The sequence below is a fragment of the Prionailurus viverrinus genome, chromosome A3 (genome assembly GCF_022837055.1).
Source record: "Prionailurus viverrinus isolate Anna chromosome A3, UM_Priviv_1.0, whole genome shotgun sequence".
Classification (NCBI taxonomy): Eukaryota; Metazoa; Chordata; class Mammalia; order Carnivora; family Felidae; genus Prionailurus; species Prionailurus viverrinus.
Window position 1 is genome coordinate 66,134,235 of NC_062563.1, and position 21,524 is coordinate 66,155,758.

Consider the following 21,524-nt stretch of genomic DNA (forward strand, 5'->3'; position numbering starts at 1 on the left):
ATGATCTGTTTCCATCCAGTCGTCCACACTGCATGGCGGGACCCTCGAGGGAGGCCTTTCCTGCATGCTCCTGCATGACCGGGCTGTGCTGAGAGAAAACCGGGAAGTGGGTTTGAGACCCTCACAACCTCACCAATGTAGCAGCCTGAGGAGAAGCCCTGCTGAGCAGGCAAAGGCAACCCTTTCCCCTGAAGCTCGTCAACCCACCCAGGAGACCACCTGTTAGTGGGCCCCATGAAGACAGAGTCCCAGGTGACCAGCAAAGGCTGTCCTCCTCCTCCACCTAGCAGAGCAGGGACGGGACCCGGCCAGTGCCTAGAGACATCAGTGAGTACATCCCCCCGGACTGTGTCAAGGCCAGAGTGGGAGCCCTTCGTCTCCAAGAGGCTGCAAGGTCCTGCAAAGAGCCAGGACACCAGTCCGGGCCTAGAGGGCATCATGGGAAATGTCCAGGAAGCTGTTTCTGGCAGTTGGCCCAGGTAGTGACATGGCACAGTGGACCGGTACCGGCTTTGACCGCAGAGAGACTTGGGTTGGAACAAAATTGCTGTCGTGGGTTAGCCGTGTAAGCCCGGGAGTTCACTTCATCTGCAGACACCTGGCCTCCTTGGGCCTGAGCTCCTTATCTGTAAAATAGGGATAAAAATATCCAGTCATAAAATTATGAACAGGATTAGATAAACCTGTAGATTCCCTATGAATTTTAGTTCTTCTCTCCAGTCACCATCCCCACCCAGCCTGTCAAAGCCCCTCCTTCTCCCGCTCGCGTCAGGAATCAAGAGCTAAGGAGGCAGTGCAGTATATGGAGGCTAGGCTGTGGAATCAGAGGCGGCCAGGTTCCAACTAGGGCTGCAGGATCTTGGGAGAGTCGTCTCACCTCTCCGAGCCTCAGTGAGCCGATCCATAGAACAGGGATACTAGTATGTGCCACGTCGAATGTCTGTGAGGAGTGAAAAGCAAATCAAGTGAAGTGATTAGCACATTCCTTGGGATACAGCGGGTGCTGGGACAGAGCTAAAGCTGACAGTACTGGAGACCCCGGGGGTCTAAGCCAAGGGGCTAGAGAGGGCGCAGTTCCCGGAGAGGCCAGGGGTTCACATGAGGGATGACACCATGTGGTCGGGGAAGCTGCCATTGCAAGGCAGAGGACTAGCAAAGAGCACCATCCAGTCCCCGCAGAGAGCCTTCTGGAGCTTCATTCCGGCCCTGCCCCTGGTCTGGGATGGGAGAGCACAGGGAGACAGGAGATAGGGCAAGACAGAGATTCACCCTGGCCCTAATGCCCCTTGAGGAACCCCAAGTTTCCCCGCAGGGTCTGTCCCCCTTTTATGGTGTGACCTTGCCACCACCTTTACTTCCCCTGCCCCTGTCCTCACTGGTCTTGTTTGCCGAGCACAGTCGTGCAGCCCAGCCCTAAAGTGCTGGCAGTCTGTGAGACCCCATGACCGTGGCCGTAGGAGCACGGAGGGTTCCCAAGTGTTTCTAAGCTAAACAGCCTCAGTGGGGCATCTTTGACTCTGCACAAGGGATTTCTCTGTCTGGGAATTCTGCCTGCAGGAGCGTTCCTATAGCCCAACCTGCACATCACTTTGGTGCTCCCACCCACTACCCTAGGGGAGGAATTTGAGCCCTGGGCTGGGCTGGGCATTTCTGTAAGCTCCGAAGTTTTCATTTATAACTTCATAGCTGTTCAGTTGAGATTTGCCTTCATGGGTTCATCGAACTAGTGTATATTGAATTTAATCTCCTCCCCACCCCACTAGCACCTGAGGTAACACAGCCTGCCGGGGCTGTGTGTGACTGAAGGAAGGAAGGTTCTCCGGAGGAGCTGGATCTGGGCAGAGAAAGCCAAAAAGGATTAGGGACAGAGAGCTACCGGGAAGAGGCATGGCAGCAGGGGAGGGCAAGGCAGGATTCACGTCAGGTCTTTTCAGCGGGAATTTAGTGAGCATGTACTTTGTACCCTCTGTGAAGCTGTAGGGGAGAAGGCTGGTTGACATAAGAAGAATCACCTATAGAGGCGCCTGGGTGGCTCAGTTGGTTAAGTGTCAGACTTCAGCTCAGGTCATGATCTCACAGTTCGTGGGTTCAAGCCCCACATCAGGCTCTGTGCTGACAGCTTGGAGCCTGGAGCCTGCTTCGGATTCTGTGTCTCCCTCTCTCTCTGCACCCCACCCCCCAATCATGCTCTGTGTCTTTCTGTCTCTCAAAAATAAACATTAAACAAAATTTTTAAAAAAAGAAAGAAGAAGAATCACCTGAATGCTACCATCCTGAGGGGTTCCAGTGGCAGGAGGAGCCTCAAACATAAAGTGCTTGGGGAATACCAGGCACAGTACAAAATGCAGGCCTTGACTCAGGGCAGGGGTCTTGGGGTTTGCCTCTTAAGGTTAGGGGGCAGGGAGGAAAGGTGATGTGAAGAGGAAAGCCTCCCTGGACAGGCCAGCTGACAGGGCCTCTGTGGGCCACCGGAGCCACTGGCCACTTGCAGTCTCATAGAAGGTCCCACCCGGGGTGGTGATCTGGCAGCCAGGAAAAGAGGGGCAGTGGTCCCAGGCTGGATAATGTGCATCTAAGTAGAAGCAGATAGAAGCTCAAACCTTCCCCAGGTGGGGGGTTCAGGCCTCCAGGCCTCCAGCCAGCATTTGCTCTCTGAGGGGTGCAGACACCAAGGGAGACTGTGCACCAAGGGGTTGGGGGTGCTCCCCACCCACGCCAGCCTCCAAGGGGGCACAGCTGGCTATCAGGGAGGAAAGAAGCTCTTGGAAACCCAGCTTGCATTGGGGGACGGGGGCATTAGTGCCCTGTTTACTCCCCACTGTTTGTGCCAGGATAGTGGATGTTAACAGAATTGGATTTAGCTTAAACTCGACACTCAGACATTCTTCTGGAATTCTGGGATTTGACAAACACACATTAGGTCTGTGGCACATCATTACAGTTCCACATCAGCCTCACTCTCAGAGCGAGGTGATCCCGGCCTGCGGGACTTAGACCCCCACATTATTCTGGCCTCTTCTTTCTGGGACCTGCTCCACCCCAAAGGGGTTTTATCGGTGCACAGAGCTTGAATGTCAGGTGTGTGAGCCCCGCTAGGTGTGGAAGAAGGTCAAGAATGGCAGGGACAATGAGATATGATACTCGCCTTGAGTAGGGAGATGGGAATATAAGCCCACAGAGGGGCTTACCAACTGCGATGACTCAGGAAATAAAGCAGACCTTGACTTGGGGCCTCAGCCAAACTCCCTCCCCACCCCTCCCGCATCTTAGCTAGTATTTGGAAACCACAGGTGGTCTTCCTGGGGGAGGCATGGCAGATTCAGGCTGCAGGTACCCAGGCACCTGGGATGTGGGTGATCCACCAAAAGTTTCAGAATATAGTCACCCCAAAACATGAGATTCCAGAATTTAGCCCCCACTTTGTATCAGAGGCAACGAGCTAAGAGGAAAACACTGGACAGGGCTGGGTGCTGGTCCCTCTGTTTTTTATATCTTTGAGACTCGGAGCAAATCACTGAATTTCTCTGCTCCCTTCCTATAAAATGAGGGACTTACATAATCCCTAAAAAGCCTTACAGCCTATGAGGGCAGGGATTGGAGGTTTTTGGAAATCAATTTTATTATAATAAAATTTACATAGAATAAAATTTAACCCATTTAAAATGTGCATTTTGACGCATTTTAACAAATGGATGCACCCATGTTACACCAGCACAGTGAAAGATCTCTACCCCAAACTGTTCCCAGGTGCCCTGTGCCCCAAGGCAGTCCCTGATCTGCTTTCTGTCACTGGAGAGTAGATCTGTCTTCTAGAGTTTCGTGTGTGTGTGTGTGTGTGTGTGTGTGTGTGTGTGTGTACGCACACATATATATGGAGCCGTGTAGTGTGTGCTGTTTTGTGATTTTGTGTCTGGCTTCTTTCACTCAGCATCCATGTGTGTGAGATTTAGGAATTATATTTTTAATTTTTTACCATGGAAAACGTCAAATGTGTACAGAAGTAGAGAGAATCCCCATGTGCCCATCACCCAACACCAACAACTAGCCTGCTCTGGTTAATTTGTCAGGGGAGGGATTGTTATCTGTTTTGTGCACAGCAGCGTCCTCAGCAACTCCTGGCACGTAGTAGGTGTTGTAACATATACTGTGAATGAATGAATAAGTTCTATAGGTCGACAGTGTTTTTCCAGAGAATACTTCTCTCTTAGCTCCAGCTCTAAATTCTCTTGTCACCTTCTATGGCCCAAGACCTGTTCCAGTTTATGCCTCAGAATTTAGGGTGATAAGATCCTGCATTGGGAAACCTGAAAGTGTTGAATGGTAGGAGAGGTGGGTGACCTCATCTTGACTTGAGAGGCATATATTCGGGTGTTTACAGTTCCCGTTTCAAAGCCAGCAGGCAGAGCAACAATACATTCCGGGCCAAGAGAACTGATTTCTATCTAGAACATTTTCATAAATAAGGGGGGTGGTATTGGTGAGTGGAGGAACAGGGCTTTTGCCAGGACCAGATTGAAAAGTTTCTTTGGGCACCAAAACGTCCCTGGAATTAGATAGATGTCAACCCAACAGGCGTCAACCATGACACTGCTTTGAAAAGTAGATGCTACATGAAAAAGGGTTGCACGATTAGAAGCGGAATGGGGCCAGGTTTGCCACTCTGGGCCTCCCCACTTTCAGCTGGAGAACACGGGCTCCTGATGCATCACCGGGCACAGGTCCTGCCGCGGCACGTCCCGCTGTGGTGGGGCCAGCTCCCTGCAGAGCCCAGCTCGGGCGCTCAGGCCTCGGGCGGGCCACAGCATGTAGGGTGCTGTCTCCTCCTGAGCCTTTTTATGGCTGGCTATCCACCCAGGTTTTCTGCATGTTGTCAGTTCCAGACACCCCGACTGAGTGTCCCTTTGCCCTACTTCAGGGTCTCCGCAGCAGTAGGGTATGAAGTCAATTTAAGGAGTCAGGTGAAGAAAAAATTTGTGTAATAAAGACTAAGATAGGGTAGAGTAGGGTCAGGTCAAGTAGAATCAAACAGAATAGAATAAGTAGGATATCATGGGACGCCTGGGTGGCTCAGTCGGTTAAGCGTCTGACTTCGGCTCAGGCATGATCTCGCGGTCTGTGGGTTCGAGCCTCGCATCGGACTCTGTGCCGACAGCTTGGAGCCTGGAGCCTGCTTCAGATTCTGTGTCTCCCTCTCTCTCTCTCTGCCCCTCCCCCTCTCACACTCTGTCTCTCTCAAAAATAAATGAACGTTAAAAAAAGTTTTTAAAGAATAAGTAGAATATCAGACTATAGCACGGAATGCAATCTAGGTAAACTATGGCTTGCTGAATCATTTCTTGGGCTGATGGGATGAGGTGATGTGCACTAGGTTATAGACAAAATGTCTTTCTTACTGTTGGTCATACTAAAAAGTTCTGAAGGGCTAGGCCCCTCTTCGCTCCTCATGTCTAAGAAATGACCCCATGAGCTGTAGTGGGGACAGTGACTTCACGTACAGGGAAGATTGCAGGTGTGCGTTTGTAATGCAAATAACAAGGCTATTGGTGGAAAGCTCTGACCAGCGTGCCTGTGCTGGGCTCCGTGCAGCAGCCCATCGCGCACATGAACGCACCGATGCCCCTCGGAGGGAGGCAGGACGGCACACGTCAGGAGCATGGGCCTTGGTGTTAGGACACCTGAATTCAGTCCCGGCTGCACCTTGGGCAAACTGTTTCCCAGTCTCTCCAGTGGGGTCTGTGGCGGTGCTCGCTACCCCTGGGGTAGGGGTGAGCAAGAGTGAATAAGGCAGGGGAAACAATTAGCGCAGAGCCCGGCACCTGAAAAAACCTCCATCCGTGGGCTTTAGTGATGTTTTCATGTGTGGAAACAAGTGTGCCAGGCTCTGTACGACGACGCTAGGAATACAAGAGAGATGCCCAGTGCGTCATTATTTAGTGCTAGTTATGAGGAGTGCCAGGAAAGAGAGGCACGGGACAACCGAGGGGTATGGGGGGGACCAGCCTAGGCTGGGAATGGTTCCCCAGGAAAGGGAACTGATACAAGGGGCATTTCCTTCCCACATGGTAGCGCCAGACCCTGTCTTTAGTGGCAGAATGGAAGCCTTGTGGCCTCAGGAATGGTTTCAGAACTCCTTTACAGCATTTTGAGAGGGCGGTGGACTCTCCCTTATTCTCATTGCTGGTCTCAGAGGGCAGGCTCACCTTTTGAACAAAGCCGTTGCACTTTGCCATCCTCTGGGGATGCAGCAGGGTCCATTTAATTAACCGGGAGCTGGCAAGGCCCCAGCTCTGAGCCAGGCAGCGCTGGTGAGATGCCTGCCTCACCGGGAAGCCAAGATTCACAGGCCACTTAGAGGCACCTCCAGGCTGGTTATAAACTCCAGACTGAATGTCATCAAGCAGCCACGTGCACCGTACAGACAATGAGGACTTCTCCCTACCCACGTGGCTCAAAATGACTCTTGGCTGAAATGTATGCATTATGCATTTGTCACCAAATTTTAGAATCAAATTGTCACAGCCAAAGGTGTGCATGTGGGTGGACTTTGGAAGGCCCGAAGGGTTCGAGCAGGCAGAAGTACCACCCTTCAGAGCTGCACAGAAATGCCTCCTTCCCTAAAAGGAATGAAGAAATGCTGTCTGTGGAGTTAAGACTCTGATACAAATGACTTCACCTGGCCTTAAAAGAACCTTCTGGAAAGAGCCTCAGATACACAGTCTGTGTCCGGGGGACTTTTCCCATTTTCATAGAGTCGCTTCAGCCTTCCGGCAGAGCACTGAATACACCAGAGGGAACGCCCCGTGCTGGGGACCCCCTCGCCATGGTCCAAGGGGACAACTCATGTCCTGAGAATCTTTCTTCTCTATGTGGATTCCTCAGAGTTATCATACGTGGGACAGATTCAGGTTTTATTCAAAGGGAAACTTTCAAATCTGTGGTTCTTAGCAATCAAATCACCGCCCCTTCAAGAATCTGCTGCATTGAGATGTTTCCACATGCACAACATGCTGTACCGTACGAGGCTCACGAAGCCCTGAAGTCCATTCCCTAGCACAAGGCTTTGCAAATTGGCCCACAGGCTGAATCCAGCCCACTGCCTCTTTTTGTGCAGCCCTCGGTCTAGGAATGGTTTTTACATTTTTCTTAAATGGTTGAAGAAGAATGTTTCATGACACATGAACAGTATATGAAGTTCGAATGTCAGTATCCATATGTAAAGTTCTGCGTCCATACGTAAAGCCACACTTGTGCAACTGTCTGCGGCTGCCTTTGAGCCACGACAGCAGAGTGGAATGATTGTAACAGAGATCCTGTGGCCCACAAAACTTAAAGATTTACTGTATGGCCCTTTGGAGAACATTTGCCACCCCTGCTTTAAGAGTGAGAATCCAGGTTAAGAGGCTTGCTTGAAACACTTTACTTAAAATAATTGAGCTGTATGCGGTGCCCCGGGGGACTCAGTTGTTTAAGTGTCTGACTCTTGGTTTTGGCTCAGGTCATGATCTCACGGTTCGTGAGTTTGAGCCCGTGTCAGGCTCTGTGCTGACGGTGCAGAGCCTGCTTGGGATTCACTCTCTTCCTCTCTCTCTCTCTGTCCCTCCTCTGCTCTCGCTCTCAAAATAAATAAACTTAAAAAAATAATTGAGCTGTAAAATTTAGAGGTAAAAGCGACTTTGAAAATCACCTTGATGAGCTCCCCACTTGACCATGTTAAGCAGGGGACTCCAGGGAGTGGTGTCTTGGGCTCTCCTTTTAAAGTTCTGTGGGTTTTGGGGCACCTGGGTGGCTCAGTTGGTTAAGCATCGACTTCAGCTCAGGTCATGATCTCACGGTTTGTGAGTTCGAGCCCCACCTCAGGCTCCGTGCTGACAGCTCAGAGCCTGGAGCCTGCTTCGGATTCTGTGTCTCCCTCTCTCTCTGCCCCACCCCCACTTGCGCGCTGTCTCTCAAAAATGAATAAATGTTAAAAAAAATTTTTTTTAATAAAATAAAAATTAGGACCTCTAATGTGAAAATGTAACTGGAGCATTTCTTGACGTTCAGAAGCCCTGGAAGCCCCGGGTCTTGTTCCTACAGGGGTCATCACCGTGTGGTGCCCACCGTGCCCCAGTCTCTAACAGCTCCAAATTCCCCAGGCTCCCCACCACACACACACTCACACCCTGCTCGTTACAGAGGAGAGATGACATCACAGCCAGCAGCGCCAAAAGTAAAATTTGTCTTCTTTCTTCTTGTTTTTCTTATCTTGCTTTATTCTTGAAAGTTTAAAGATGGCCCACCAGGATATATAAAGGACATACTCTAAATATAATATCAGTGAAAATGAGGAAAGAAAAACAAAGGCAGGAAGACAAAAAAAAATCAGGAATGTTCTTTGTGGGAGTGTCACACATGTGGCTCTTAGCTTTTGAGAGCAGACTGTTCATTGTAGAGCAGAGTGGGGGGGGGGGGGGGACAAGAAAGCACCCAGGGTGTCCAGGTGAAATAGTGACTGTTCTGTGAACCAAGATCAAGTAGAAATCGCTCTCAAGGATCATCCCAAAGACAGTGCTGTTTGTTCTAACCATACAGTTGTGATAAATAATGATGAGGAAGCAATGCTAATAATTTACATTTCTTCTATGCCATGTGCTGTTCTCACCACTTAAATGTATTATTTCACTTACTCCTTATAACGAATATACAGGGAGAGCTACCAGCATCCCCATTTTCCAGATGATGAAAGTAAGGCCCAGAGAAGACGTGATTTGCCCAAAGCCACAAAGCTGGAGAGATGCAGAAGTGAAATCCAGGCAGTCTGGCCACAGAGCTCTCGTGCTAACCTACTGAGCTGCACTGCCTCTCAGAGGCAGCACCTGGAGACACCAGTATGCTTCCCAGTGAGCTCTTGGATGTCCCAGTTTATAAAGGCTAATATCAAATAAGGAAAGGAGGGCATGAAATTGAGAAGGAATGCCAATATACAGTGTGAACTTGAGAGGAAGCCAAATCCACAGCAACTACAGCCCTACATAGGCTTTTAAGCCACAAAAAGGCCTTTTGCAACTGCCAAGGAAAAGAAGGAAGAAAGAGACCCACTGCTCCTTTACACAGAGGGACCCAGTCAGGCTGCCTGTCGGGATCACTTGGGAAGCTTTAAAACATACACAGGTCTGGGCCGCACCGCTGGATGGTCCAATTAGTGAGGTGTGGGGCAAGGCCCAGGTGTCCATGTGGGCGCATTGTTGGATTTTTTGTTGTTTTTTTTTTAAGTTTTTATTTTACTCCCCCTGGGGCTCATCATGACACGTGCCCTCCTTCACCCTCACTTATCTCCCCCCTGGTAACCATCAGTTTGCTCTCTAGAGTTGAGAGTCTGTTTCTTGGTTTGCCTCCCTTTTTTCTTTTTCTTCCCCTTGTTTTGTTTCTTAAATTCCACATATGGTATTTGTCTTTCTCTGACTGACTTATTTCACTTGCAGTATACTCTCTAGTTCTATCCACGTCATTGCAAATGGCAAGATTGCATTCTTTTTGTGGCTGAGTAATGTTCCAGTATGCGTGTGTGTGTGTGTGTGTGTGTGTGTGTGTGTGTGTGTATGTGTATGACCTCTTCATTCATCAGTCAGTGGACACTTGGGCTGCATCCATATGTTGGCTCTTGTAAATAACACTGCTGTAAACTTAGAGGTGCATGTATCCCTTTGAACTAGTGTTTTATTTGGGTAAATACCCAGCAGTGATTACTGCATCACAGGGTAGTTCTATTCTTACCTTTTTGAGGACGCTCCACATTGTTTTCCAGAGCAGCCACGGCCAGTTTGGGTTCCCACCAGCAGTGCACCAGGGCTCCTTGCCCAGGTTCCCTTTGTTTCTGATGCACAGGCAGGATGGAGAACTGCTTTGTTATCAGTGACAAAAAGCAAGGCTGTTACCTTGTCTCTAACTTTTCCCCAAAGAGAAGTCTCTTAGAAGTACAAAGATTAGGGCAAAACCCAGTAAAGATGAACTGATTTCCAAGGGAGAAATAAGTCATTACAAGCCAGAAATAAGTACCAAAATAAGAAGAAATCAAAGTCAAATGCAAATCAGTTGCACTTGATAAAGCTCACCTGGGGAGCTAGGACAGGCCATTCCCTGGGCCGGATCCCTGAGCAGTGACACTGAATCTCTGATGTGGGGCCAGCATCACTGTTATGTAAAGTTCCTGGCAGTCCAGTGTGCTGTCACTGGTCTGGGCCCAGGTGAACTACGTGTCAGGTTACTAAAAAATCTGCTGTGCCCACTACTTGGTAATTTGGATTTCCAGAAACCAGCAGTGACACCAAGCGATGGGAGATGGGCAGACAGTCTCCCCGTATTCAAAAATAGGGAAAATGTAGATTTGGGATACTTGGAGGTAGGTGCTGTTAAAGCAATTTCTAGAAGTTTTTATGAAAAGGTATTTTGTGAACACTGGGGGAAAATGGTAATCACTTGGAGCCAATTAACTTCATTTCTAGACCAATAGACCAGAGAAATGCAACAGCGTTAGGTGTCTTTATTCCAGCAAAGCAATTGAAAGTCTTTGATATCATCCTCCTGAACAAGATGGGAAATGTGACCATGCCTGGGTGCCTGGGTGCCTCAGTTGAGCACCTGACTTTGGCTCAGGTCATGATCTCGCAGTTCAGGAGTTTGAGCCCCACATCAGGATTGCTGCTGTCAGTGAGGAGCCTACTTCGGATTTTCTGTCCCCCTCTCTCTGCCCCTTTCCCACCTGTGCTCTCTCTCAAAAATAAATAAACATTTTTTAAAAAGTGACCTTGGCTGGTCAATTCACAGTGGATTTAACCATAATGCCCCCAAAGTCTGCTGGGGTGCCTGGATGTTGGCTTTGCAAGAGGGCTGTTTGTAGAGGGCAGGCCAGAAGGGTCCAAGCCTGAGCCTGCCTTACATGGTATTTTTATACATGTCTTACTGGAGTAATGGGAGGCATGCCAGTCATATTTTAGGATGACACAGAGTCGAAGGATATAGCAGACAAGATGGATGATAGAATTAACATTATGTTCCCATAGTATTTTCACGTTTACATGAGCTTTGCTTATATGCTCTCATAGAGCCCTCGGCAAGCTAGGCATATTTATTATCCCTACTTTGTTGGTAACAGACTGAGATCAGAGAAGTAAGTTACAAAATCATTACTTATGACTATCTCAACAAGCCGGAAATAAGCACCAAAGTAAGAAGAAATCAAAGTCAAATGCAAAGGATTACATCTGGATTCAAAACAATCTATTTCAGAAGATTGACATTTGTATCAGTTGCCTAGGGCTGCCCAAACAAAGTGTCGTAAACGGGGTGCCTTAGAACAACAGAAACCTATCATCTCACAGTTCTGGGGAGAAGTCTTTAATCAAGCTGCCAGCAGGGCCTTGGCGCCCCCACAGCCTAGAGGTGGTGGGGAGAGTCCTCCCTTGCCTCTGTCAGCTTCAGGTGGTCCCAGACATTCCTTGGCTTGTGGCAACATCTCCGTTCTTCAGGTGACATTCTCCATGTCTCTGCACGTGGGCTTCCCTCTGTGCAGGTCTGTCACTGTTGAAACTTCCCTTTCTTGTAAGGACCCCAGTTACACTGGGTGAGGGCCCACCCTCATGACTGCATCTCAATTTGATGACATCTGCATGGACCTTATGTCCAAATAAGGTCACATTCTGAGATACCAGAGCTTAGGAATTCAACATCTCTTTTTTGGGAGATGCAGTTCAACCCATAATAGGGTCACACTGGATAGGTAACACGAAGAGCATCATTGATTTATCACAGCTCCCTGAGAAATGGAACTAGGCATCGGATTAACTTGAGGGTTCCTACCAAGTAGAAGGTCATGCCACAGCACTTGGCATTGCTCAGACCAGAGTCAGGAGTGGAAAGGTCAGCTGTGGCCACTACATGCTAAGAAGGAGGTGGATTTTAAAAAGGAGGGAGCCACTGAGGGCTCAGGGCAGGATAGGTGCCATAAAAGCTCCATGGGCGGCCGAGTGCCAGGGAGGCCCGTACATCTTGCTCTGATTTCTATAAAGAAAATCCCGAAGTGTGACCAATTCTCGGTTAACAAGATCAAGAGGGGAAGAAAGGAATGGAAGATTATGTTTGGAGCAATTTCTAGGTAAATGATAGTTAACTTGAAATTCTGTTCCAGCCCTCATTTTTGCCAGGCAAGGCATTATGCAGTTTTATATCCTTTGTTTCATTTAACTTCACATGTAAGCATGGGTGCATTAACATACACACGTATACGCTGTTATTTACAATGTAGGGGTATAATGAATAGATACGTGTCTACAAAGATTTGTTTAATAGAGAGCAAGCATTCTAATTATTTAAAGTCTTGCTTTTTGTTTTCAAGTATGTAAAAGAGCCAAGTGGAGCTTAGGCGAGAATTTTGACATTTCAAAGCTAGGAGGAATTTGGGGTTTGACTGCTCTGGTGAATGAAATTATTTCAAGCAAATGAATATTTGCACATCATCTGCTGTGTCCTAGGTGTCTTAAGGTATCTGAGAGGAGGCTGTGACACACATAGCATTTTAGAAGGGGCCAAATGCATGATCCAGAAAGTGCTGTGGGAGCTGGGAGGAGGGTGAGATTGGGTAAGGTGGCTGTCAGGGAACTCCGAAGAGGGAGTTGGAACCTGATGTGGGCCCAAGACCAAAAAAAGCTGGCATTTTGGAGACTGGAGACAGCATGCTCCCCCCTCCCCCATTCTGATTGTGTGCGTGGATCAGAGTGACCACAACCTGTGCTCTCGTCATGCCCGGAAGAGGTAAAGAGGTGTGGGCAGGGACCAGGGAGGTAGCCACATGAAAGCCAGCCCCATGCCCCAGCTGGTGAGATTAGGGAGTTTTCTCGGTGCTTCAGAACAAAGTCATCTGTTGATCTCGTAATCAGATGAAGACAGAAGCAGAAATCGCTGGCTCTTCTGAAAGCTGGTGTTTATGACTTCAGTACAGTGAGAGAAAGAATTGCGCCAGCCAGACAGGAAGCAGGCATTCAGGCTGCCTGCCCATGTCCGTGCTGCGATCCAAGCACTACCACAGCCGGCTGATCCCCCAAGCCCTCAGCCGCCTCCGGTGATTTATAAGGCAGGCCCAGTGGCTCTGCTTCTCAGTTGCAGTTTCTCAAAAGGATCTGGAGGGACCTGTAACTGTTTCCATAACCTACCTCACTCTCCCGTGGGAGATACCAAAGGTAGGCCCTTGCCCCAGAGTCAGCCCCGGACCTTTCAAATCCCAGACCTTATCTCTCTCAGAAGGGATGCCAGAGGGAAGGGGAGTGTCATTTTCCTCTAACATCAGCCACAAGGGTTAGTGTCATAAAGTCCCCTTAGCCCATCTGTCTTTGATGGAATTTTCCCAAACCCTGGTTGAACCTGTTTGTGTTGGTCTCCTGCCAGTCATCAGGGAACCCCAGTGCCCCAAGCTGACTGCTGCTCACAGAGGAAACCCCATGAAGTAGGCCTAAGTCTGCCTGTTTCTCTGGGCTGCCCCGCGCTAGGCCCCTCACAGATCAGACCTCAGCCATCTCGCCACATCACCTGGGCCCCCCCAACGTGAAAAGCCCATCTGGTAGAACAGCTGCCAGTGGTCCTGAAGCCAGAGCACTTACCTGGCTCTGGATACAGTAGAAGCAAGAGCAGTGCATTCACTCACTTCTCAGCAGCTATTTATTGAGCGCTCACTGTGTGCCAGGCAGTGCACTAGGATGGGGATGGGATGTGAGTTCAACCCAGTCCCCATCCCCAACAAACTCACAGATTAGTGGAAAGGAGGAGGATGTGTGTGATCAGGGCTGTGATAAGGCAGGAGAGGGCTCCTGGGTGGCGCAGTCGGTTGAGCATCTGACTCTTGGTTTCTGCTCAGGTCGTGATCCCAGTGTCGTAGGATTCAGACCTGTGTCAGGCTCCGTGCTGAGCGTGGAGCCTGCTTAGGATTCTATCTCTCCCTCTGCCCTTCTTTCCTGCTTTAGTGCACTCGCTCAGTCTCTTGCTCTCTCTTTCATAAAAAAAAAAGAGAGAGAGAGAGAGAGAGAGAGAGATGATGGAGCACCCATAAGAGGGGTGGAAGGACAGGAAGGCTGCTTGAAGGAAGGCCATCTAAGCCTGGTTGGGAAGGGTGAGCAATTCAGCTGGGTGATGAGGACATGGGACAGAGGCGGGGGTGGGAGAGGGGGTTCCAGGCACAGGCTTGGAGTCAGGGGAAGCCAGTGAGTCCAGAGAACCTCATGGTCCAGCAGGACCCAGAAGCAGTGGGGAGCTATGCGGGGATAAGACCCTGAAGGGCCTTAGAAGTAGAGGACTGTAAGACCCTGGGACTTTTCCCAAGGGCAGTCAGGTGCCATTGGAAGAATCTCAATCTCTGGACAAAGCACTGGGATGTTCAGGTAGACCCTAACTCTGCACTCATTCAGCATTTGGAGGCATACAGATAAATGTAAGACTCAGTCCCTCCTTCGAGAAGCTCATGGCATCAATGGGCAGGCCACACAGACTGTGTTGGGTAGCAACCAAGCTCTCTATGATGTGTGCCCATGGCACACAGGTGCTAAGACTTGGAGGTGCATTTATTGGGTGCCCATTACATGTTGGAGTCTGCACTGAGGCACCTAACTTCTGATGTCTCACTGAGTCCTCAAGGCAATTATAGAGTGCCTGTCACTACCCCCATTTTACAAATGAAAAAACTAAATCTCAGAGAGTGACCTCACAGTGTCATATAGCCAGGAAGGGGCAGTACCAAGATAAGAGGTCAGCTAGTGCTCTCTGTCCTCCTCCGTGTCACCCCGCTAAGTGTGGGACAAGCACGTAGGATGGGCTTCATGAAGGAGATAAAGACTGAAGAGGTCCCAGGGTCACCTCTCAGGCTCCACACTGTGGGCTAAGAGTCTAACATTTAGACTCTAGGGGAGGCATATGGGAAGACTGAGGATCTAGGTCAACGGGGAACGTCTCTGGGGGTTGTCCATCTGAACCTTGGAGTTGAGTCTTATGCTCGCTCACAGGGAGGCCCCAGCTTTTCAAAGAATAAAATCGGTGAACAAAGGATATAATGCCCAATCCCCTCCACATTGAGGATGCTATGCTGTCTACGTGCTGTTAATAGGGAGTGGTGTTTCCCAGAGATATTTGCTTTGGAAAACTTCTCAAGTCTCTAAGGTTAATGGTCAGGAATTGCACATAGTGGGGATCTTGGCTTCTTGAATTGGAAATGAGTAACGGATATGCATTCAAAATGTTTCCAAGGAAACCAGGGCCTGGCCCAGTTTGGATAAGGGGGTGAACAAGGCAGTATGTCTTTCTCTAGAGTTCTTAAAGAATGGCACCGTCACTGAAATGCCACCCATGATTCTGTGACCCCTGGAGAGCCCAGAGCTGACTTGGTGGTACCCCAAAATAGCATGAAATGGAGCTAGAGGTCCTCTGGGAAGGACACCCCTTGCTGTGCTGACCGAACCTGGTGGCCTGGTACACAGTCAGTGAGTGATGAAATTCAGACTTCCTGTGGAATCTAGCTCCGTCACTACGCTCAGCCGACCTCAGGCAATGAAGCCAGTTTCCATGGACACTAATGACTGAAAAGGTGAAGCATAAACAAGTAAGCAGACAGGGAAGGCCAGTGCCCGAGCAGTTCCAGATTTCTCAACGTTCCGCATCTCAAGGGCAACACACACATCCTTCAGGTCCTGTTTCCATCCCTTGGATTTTCTGTATCTCTCTTCTGTCTCCCTTCTGAGGTCTCCGAGACCCACTCAACTATGCAGCTCAAGCCCAGAGAAAAGACACGAAGCAGGACTGATGTGGCCGAAAGATCCAGTCATCCCTGCTGTGTGCTATCCTCCTGATTGTGATCTCAGCCTGGGATGGTCTGAACACATGCCCGCTCCCCCCAGCCAAGCTCGCCCAGTACAGGTTACCCACTCTCGCCCCGACCCACAGCTTCTCCTGCCACACTCACCCACTGGCAAGCCTTCTGGCTCCAGGCCTAGCAGTCTGGCCTGAATGTCTCTGGGTGGACTTTGATCCTTGCATTGTCTTTCCATTTCTCCAGTGTCCAGCTTTCTAGACATTCTATGCAAGCAGCATCATGCAGGGATCTGGATTTGAATCCAACTCTGCTCTTAACTAGTTGGGTGACCCTGGTTACCAAATCTCTTTGAGCCACAGTGTCTCCATCTGTAAAATCAGGGTAATAGTATCTGCCTGTTCTAAGGATCAAATAAGGAAACAAATGGGCAGGTGCTTTATAAACTATAAAACCACAGTTCCCAAACCGTGTCCTGCAGAACTCTGCATCTGAGATGGATGTTAAGCTATTCAGGAAAGGGGTGCCTGAGGTGGGGTGGGGGGGCCTCAGTCGGTTGAGCATCTCACTCTCAATTTCGGCTCCAGTCATGATCTCACAGTTCATGGGATTGAGACTCGAGTCAGGCTCTGTGCTGACAGCACGGACTCTGCTTGGGATTCTCTCTGTCTCTCTCTCTGTCTCTGTCTCTCTCTCTCTCTCTCTCTGCCCTTCCCTTGCACATGTGCACTCTCTCTCTCTCTCAAAATAATTAAATTTTTTAAAAAAGCTATTCAGGAAAAAGAAAGTTTCACGTCAAGTTTGAGGAAGGCTGTTCTAAACAAAGTGAACCAGGTTTCTTGACCCTATGACAGCTCAGAGCCTTTAATTTGCCACTGTATGTGGCAAACCTCCAAGAGCAGGGTGCAAAAATAGCTTTGTCTCTAAACCACCTTTTTCATAGAGTATTATTAACATCTTTTAGGTTACTAGCTTCCAAAGAACAAAGCTTATATTAATTAATATTCCTCCTACAAATAATAATGCTAATCTTTCCACAAGATTTATTCCATCATCCAGGTCACTAATCCTGGGTAACACCAGTTAATCAGCACCTGAAAGGGTATTGCCGGAGCTCCTTCAATCCTCTGGGCATTGTGCCATGTAGTGCAGGGTGAGGGGGGCGGGCGTTGAAGGCCTCCGCAGTCGGACTCACTCTGCCTCCCTCCATCCCCATGCTGGACTCCACCCTGGGCAACTCAGTGAACCCTGTTCTAAATCTTCCGTGTTCCCACCTCCCCACCCACCATCTTTGTCCCACCTCTCCCTGCCGAGGTGACTTCTTCCCCTCTCTGCCAACACAACCGTAATTCATTCTTCAGGTCCCAGCCAAGTCTCGACTTCTCCATGGAAGTTTTTCTAACTATTGCAGCGTGTGTTCTAGACAGTAGTACTGGCTCCCAGATCAACTGGAAGTCCCGAAAGGCAGAGAGAATATTATTTACACTTGCAGATTTTTCTCCAAAAGCCAGGATTTGTTTGTTTGCTGCTCTCCATCCCCCATGGACCATAAGCCCTATTTCAGGAACTTGAGCCTCTAACTGGGTATGGGTCCTTTGGGGCTGGGGAGTCAGTGCAGTGGCGGGTTCTTCCACATGGCCATTCATTCAGTAGATGCTTATTGTGGGGAACCCAAGGTTGAGTAAGACAAGGCCCCTGCCTTTAAGGAGCTCTTGGTCAAGGCAAATAGCCACAACTCGTTGCAAGTCAGCATGTTGAGTATAATCATGGAAAGAATGTAGGAGCACAAAATAGGGTTCGTGGTGGATGCAGGTAGGGATCAAGGCAGGCTTCCCAGAAGACGGTCCCCTGCCCCCACTCCACTCATCCTCCTACTTAGAAGAAGTCATATGGAGCAGACCTGGCAAGGTTATGGAGGTCTACCTAGAGACAAGAAAGACCACTGGAGACTCCATGGGAGAGAGATTCAAGTTTGTTCCCCGGGTCACAGGGATGGAGGTCTCGATGGAGCCAGAGGGTTAGATTAGCAGGGGGAGTACGGGATGAGAGCTATGCATCCCACGCTCCCAAACACGCGTGCTCCACCCCCACACGGCAGTCTGTGGGAATCCCACTTCCCTGCTTTTCCATCATACCCTCTCACCCCTTCTTCCCTCTCACCTGGACTCATTCTTCCTTTCCAAGTCCTCTGCCACCTCCTGGTCCTGGGGCCATCCGTCGTGACCTCATTGGAGCAGCCCCGTGTCTTCTCTCAGTAGCTAGAGGCCTGCTTTGGTGAGAGGCTGGTCGGTGTGATGCCCGCTCCCTGTGGGGGGGCCCCGGGAGGAAGGTCAGCCTGGAGTCAGTGCTTTCTCTTTTCTTCTCGCAGAAAACCAAAAGAGACGTCAATAACTTTGACCAAGACTTTACCCGGGAAGAGCCCGTCCTCACGCTCGTGGATGAAGCAATCGTGAAGCAGATCAACCAGGAGGAATTCAAAGGCTTCTCCTACTTTGGCGAAGACCTGATGCCCTGAGAAGCTGTTCCAGGTGGAGTTTGGTGACGCTGCAGGAAAGGGTGCCGAGAAGAGTCCTATTTCTGGAGGCTCAGAAGGCCTTGAACTGCCTCTCCTGTTCTCCAGAGCCCCAGTCCCTCGTCTACCCTCTATTTATTGTGTTCCCTCACCCCAGGCGGGCTCCTCCCTCTTCCACCTGGGGACCAGAAGGCACTCTTGGTTCTTGTCTCACCAGTGATGCAGAATCGCATGGGGTCAGCGGTCGGCTGGACACACTGCGTGTTTGGTCTGTTGGCAAGCCCGTTTCCACTCCTCGGGGGCTCCTGGCAGCGAGGCAGCGAGGCAGCTTCGGTTCTTTTACTTCAAAGAGCAACAAGAAAAGCAAACAAGAAGGGCCTGGCCGTGCTATTGGACATAGGGGCCCGATCACTCTCACTTCTGAGAGCCTCGGTTCTGAGGCTCCCACTTTTGAGAGCCTGCCGCCCTCTCCCCTTCTGTCCAGGAGAGACAGGTGCTTCTTCGGCATGGGGGTGGGTGCCCTCGAGGCGCGCTGTGGTGGAGGCACACCGCGAGATGCATGGGTTGGCTGCCCGTGTTCGGCAGAACGGCCAACGCTGGCTTGCTTCGGTTGTAGCTCTTGGGCATGCCAAAGTTGTGAGAGCATGTGTCTCGTGAAAGAAATCACTCTTTGTAGAAAAAGAAATCGGATTTTGAACTCGGTTAACATTTGAAGAATATATCACCAAATTGGCTTTCTAATCGGCCAAAAGATATAAATTCCAATATTAACGCAGGTAGATATTAAAGGGCTATTATACAATGAGAAACCAACTGTCCAGGGTTTAGGCTGTTAACGTTTTTGTGGTTTGTGGCACACGGGGGCTGGATGAATTGAGAGAGAAGAAAACAAGTAATGCTCCTCATTCTTCAAATTCTGCCTGAACACAGAGGCCACCGCAGCAATGGCCAAGACCCTGAGGTTCTAGGAAAACTCACTCCCAAATTCTCTTTCCAGTTTCGTTCTGAGTTCCCAGCATACGCTCTATTTATTTCCTGCAACGGTGTGTTACTTTTGCGCACTTCTACGAAGAATTGATAGTACTGCTGTGTTGTGTTTTTTAGACATTAAACATGTAAAGTTAAATATGAAATCTCTGCTTTCGGAGCAAGCCGAATGAGGCTAAACGTGGGTTATGCGGAGGGAATCCAGAGACGGAACAGCAACTTATCTGCAAACTGCCAATGTGGCGAGACGTGCTCGGAGTTTTGTTTCTGTGTGACATGCAAATGGCAACTCGTGTGGGACACTATTTCATGGATGTGATGTTACCTCCTGTAGATATGCTAACAGTGTTACATTCTTTGATTTCCAAGGGTTCTCTGTGGTTTTGTGTATATGTTTCCCGGAGGTTATTTGATTATCTATTTTACCGAACTGATTTTAGCAGGGAATGGAATCCATTCCAACTGTTGCACGCGGATTTCCCAGCTGCCTCTAAATATAGATACGTGTGAGTGGCAAAGTGGCACTAATGAAGCTTTTTGCCTTTTGTACATTTGAGATTTTTGTATATAGTGTTTCCTGCAAGGCCTGTGGAATTAATTCATTGAACTTAGAGGTATCAACTGCTGCATGTTCAGGCATATTATAAAACTTTAGTCTATGAAAGAATAATTATAATAATGTCCAGGTGCAATACTCTGTAAGCGTATTGGTTCAAGTTACCGAGAGATAAGGTGTGTTTCTTTTTCGAGGATGGGGAGGAGTCCTTTGTATTGTTTATTTCATTTTGGTTTATTTCAAAAGACGTAAACATATAGTAAGCTACATTAAATCTCACATACAGTTCTCCTGTGCTCTATTATGCCCTGAGAGGGATGGGGAAGCGAAAGGAATATTTTCGATGGTGGTTTCGAAGCTTGGACGGTGACCAGCTCGAGCCCATAGAAGGTTGGTGTCCATATTTACATCTGGTTGGCCGTAGCCTTTGTTATTACTAAGGATGACATTCAGTTTCCTTTTGTTTTTATTTTTGAAAAACTCAGGTGTAGTTATGATCCGTTCTTATGATACTTAGAAATACTATTACTCTATCAGTTTGTGTGTTTGGCGTACCAGTGAAGTGAAGAAGAACAGATTAACTTAATTTCTCTTCGGTAACTTGACGTACTGGGGGAGAGACTATCTTCCGGAGTTGAGTACAAGCACAGAAACATCTTCACGGTGGCATCATCTCAGTTTTTAAGAAGACGTGACAATACTGCCCATCATACTCCTGCATCACTACTGCTCTGTTTCTCCTCTGCTTCCTTCACCACGATGAACCTGGAACAGCCAAGCAAGCTCTACCTGCAAGACGAGCGGCCTGCTTCAAGGCCCCGGTGGCGTTCCCATGTCAGCAGGGCTTGGGCCCTTCCTACAGGACAACTGGCATTTTGGCTGCAGAGTCAAATAATACATTCCACCCGGCAGCTCCAGGCAGTCATTCGCGGGGTGCCTGGCCCAGAGATGCCCCCTTCCAGCACCGAAGCTGGGCTGGCTGGGATGCCTCCTGCTTGGGGCCAGAGCTGATCAGTTCTCTCACAGGCGGGTTCAAATCCCATGTCGTCTATAGAAAAAAGCTTGTGTGTTCCTCGAGTATTCACTGTTTCATTTCAATTTTCACAAGGCTTAGGAAGCGGACACACTATTACATTTCTTTCTAATCTATCCAGCTCTTGAGTGCAAAAAAAAAATGCCAAAAAATATATGAAGGATAGCTGTTCTCCTGTGTTCTCTCATTATGGACTTTGTGAAGTGGAAACATCGTTTTTTCCTCCAAAGGTGAAAAAAAATGCATTCTTGCTTTAAAAAAAAAAGAAGGCTAAAAAATTACCTCTTTTTAAATTATGTGCAAAATAATTCTGGCTAAATATAAAATGTACTCAATTTTAGGGGTTTTTTTGTATTGTGATGCTTTATTTGTACATTTTTTTCCTTTCTGGATGTAATTTTAATCTCTTGCCATTCATTAGTGTTATTTCATTGTAAACATTATTGTGCCAAATGTACTGTATTCAAAAGGATGTGAATGTGTATTGTTTCAGAACCTAATAAATACAATGGCGTTAAATCTTATTTCTTGGCTCCAATGAGCATTTCTTTATCTTCTTTGGGAGTGGCAGCGTGGCACCAATGAAGCTTTGTGCCTTTTGTACATTAGGGATTCC

The 21,524-nt window shown here is 48.7% G+C and overlaps 1 protein-coding gene across 6 annotated transcripts in view; it reads left to right on the forward strand.

Annotated features, from left to right (window-relative positions):
* PRKCE (protein kinase C epsilon) overlaps nucleotides 1-21,432 on the forward strand; it is a 498,780-nt gene extending 477,348 nt beyond the window's left edge. For all 6 annotated transcript variants that reach the window (XM_047852658.1, XM_047852662.1, XM_047852659.1 and 3 more), the window contains one exon: nucleotides 18,189-21,432. In XM_047852658.1, the coding sequence (XP_047708614.1) occupies nucleotides 18,189-18,335 (147 nt within the window). In that variant the 3' untranslated portion in view covers nucleotides 18,336-21,432. The remainder of the gene's footprint in view (nucleotides 1-18,188) is intronic.
* Nucleotides 21,433-21,524: the final 92 nt, after the last annotated feature.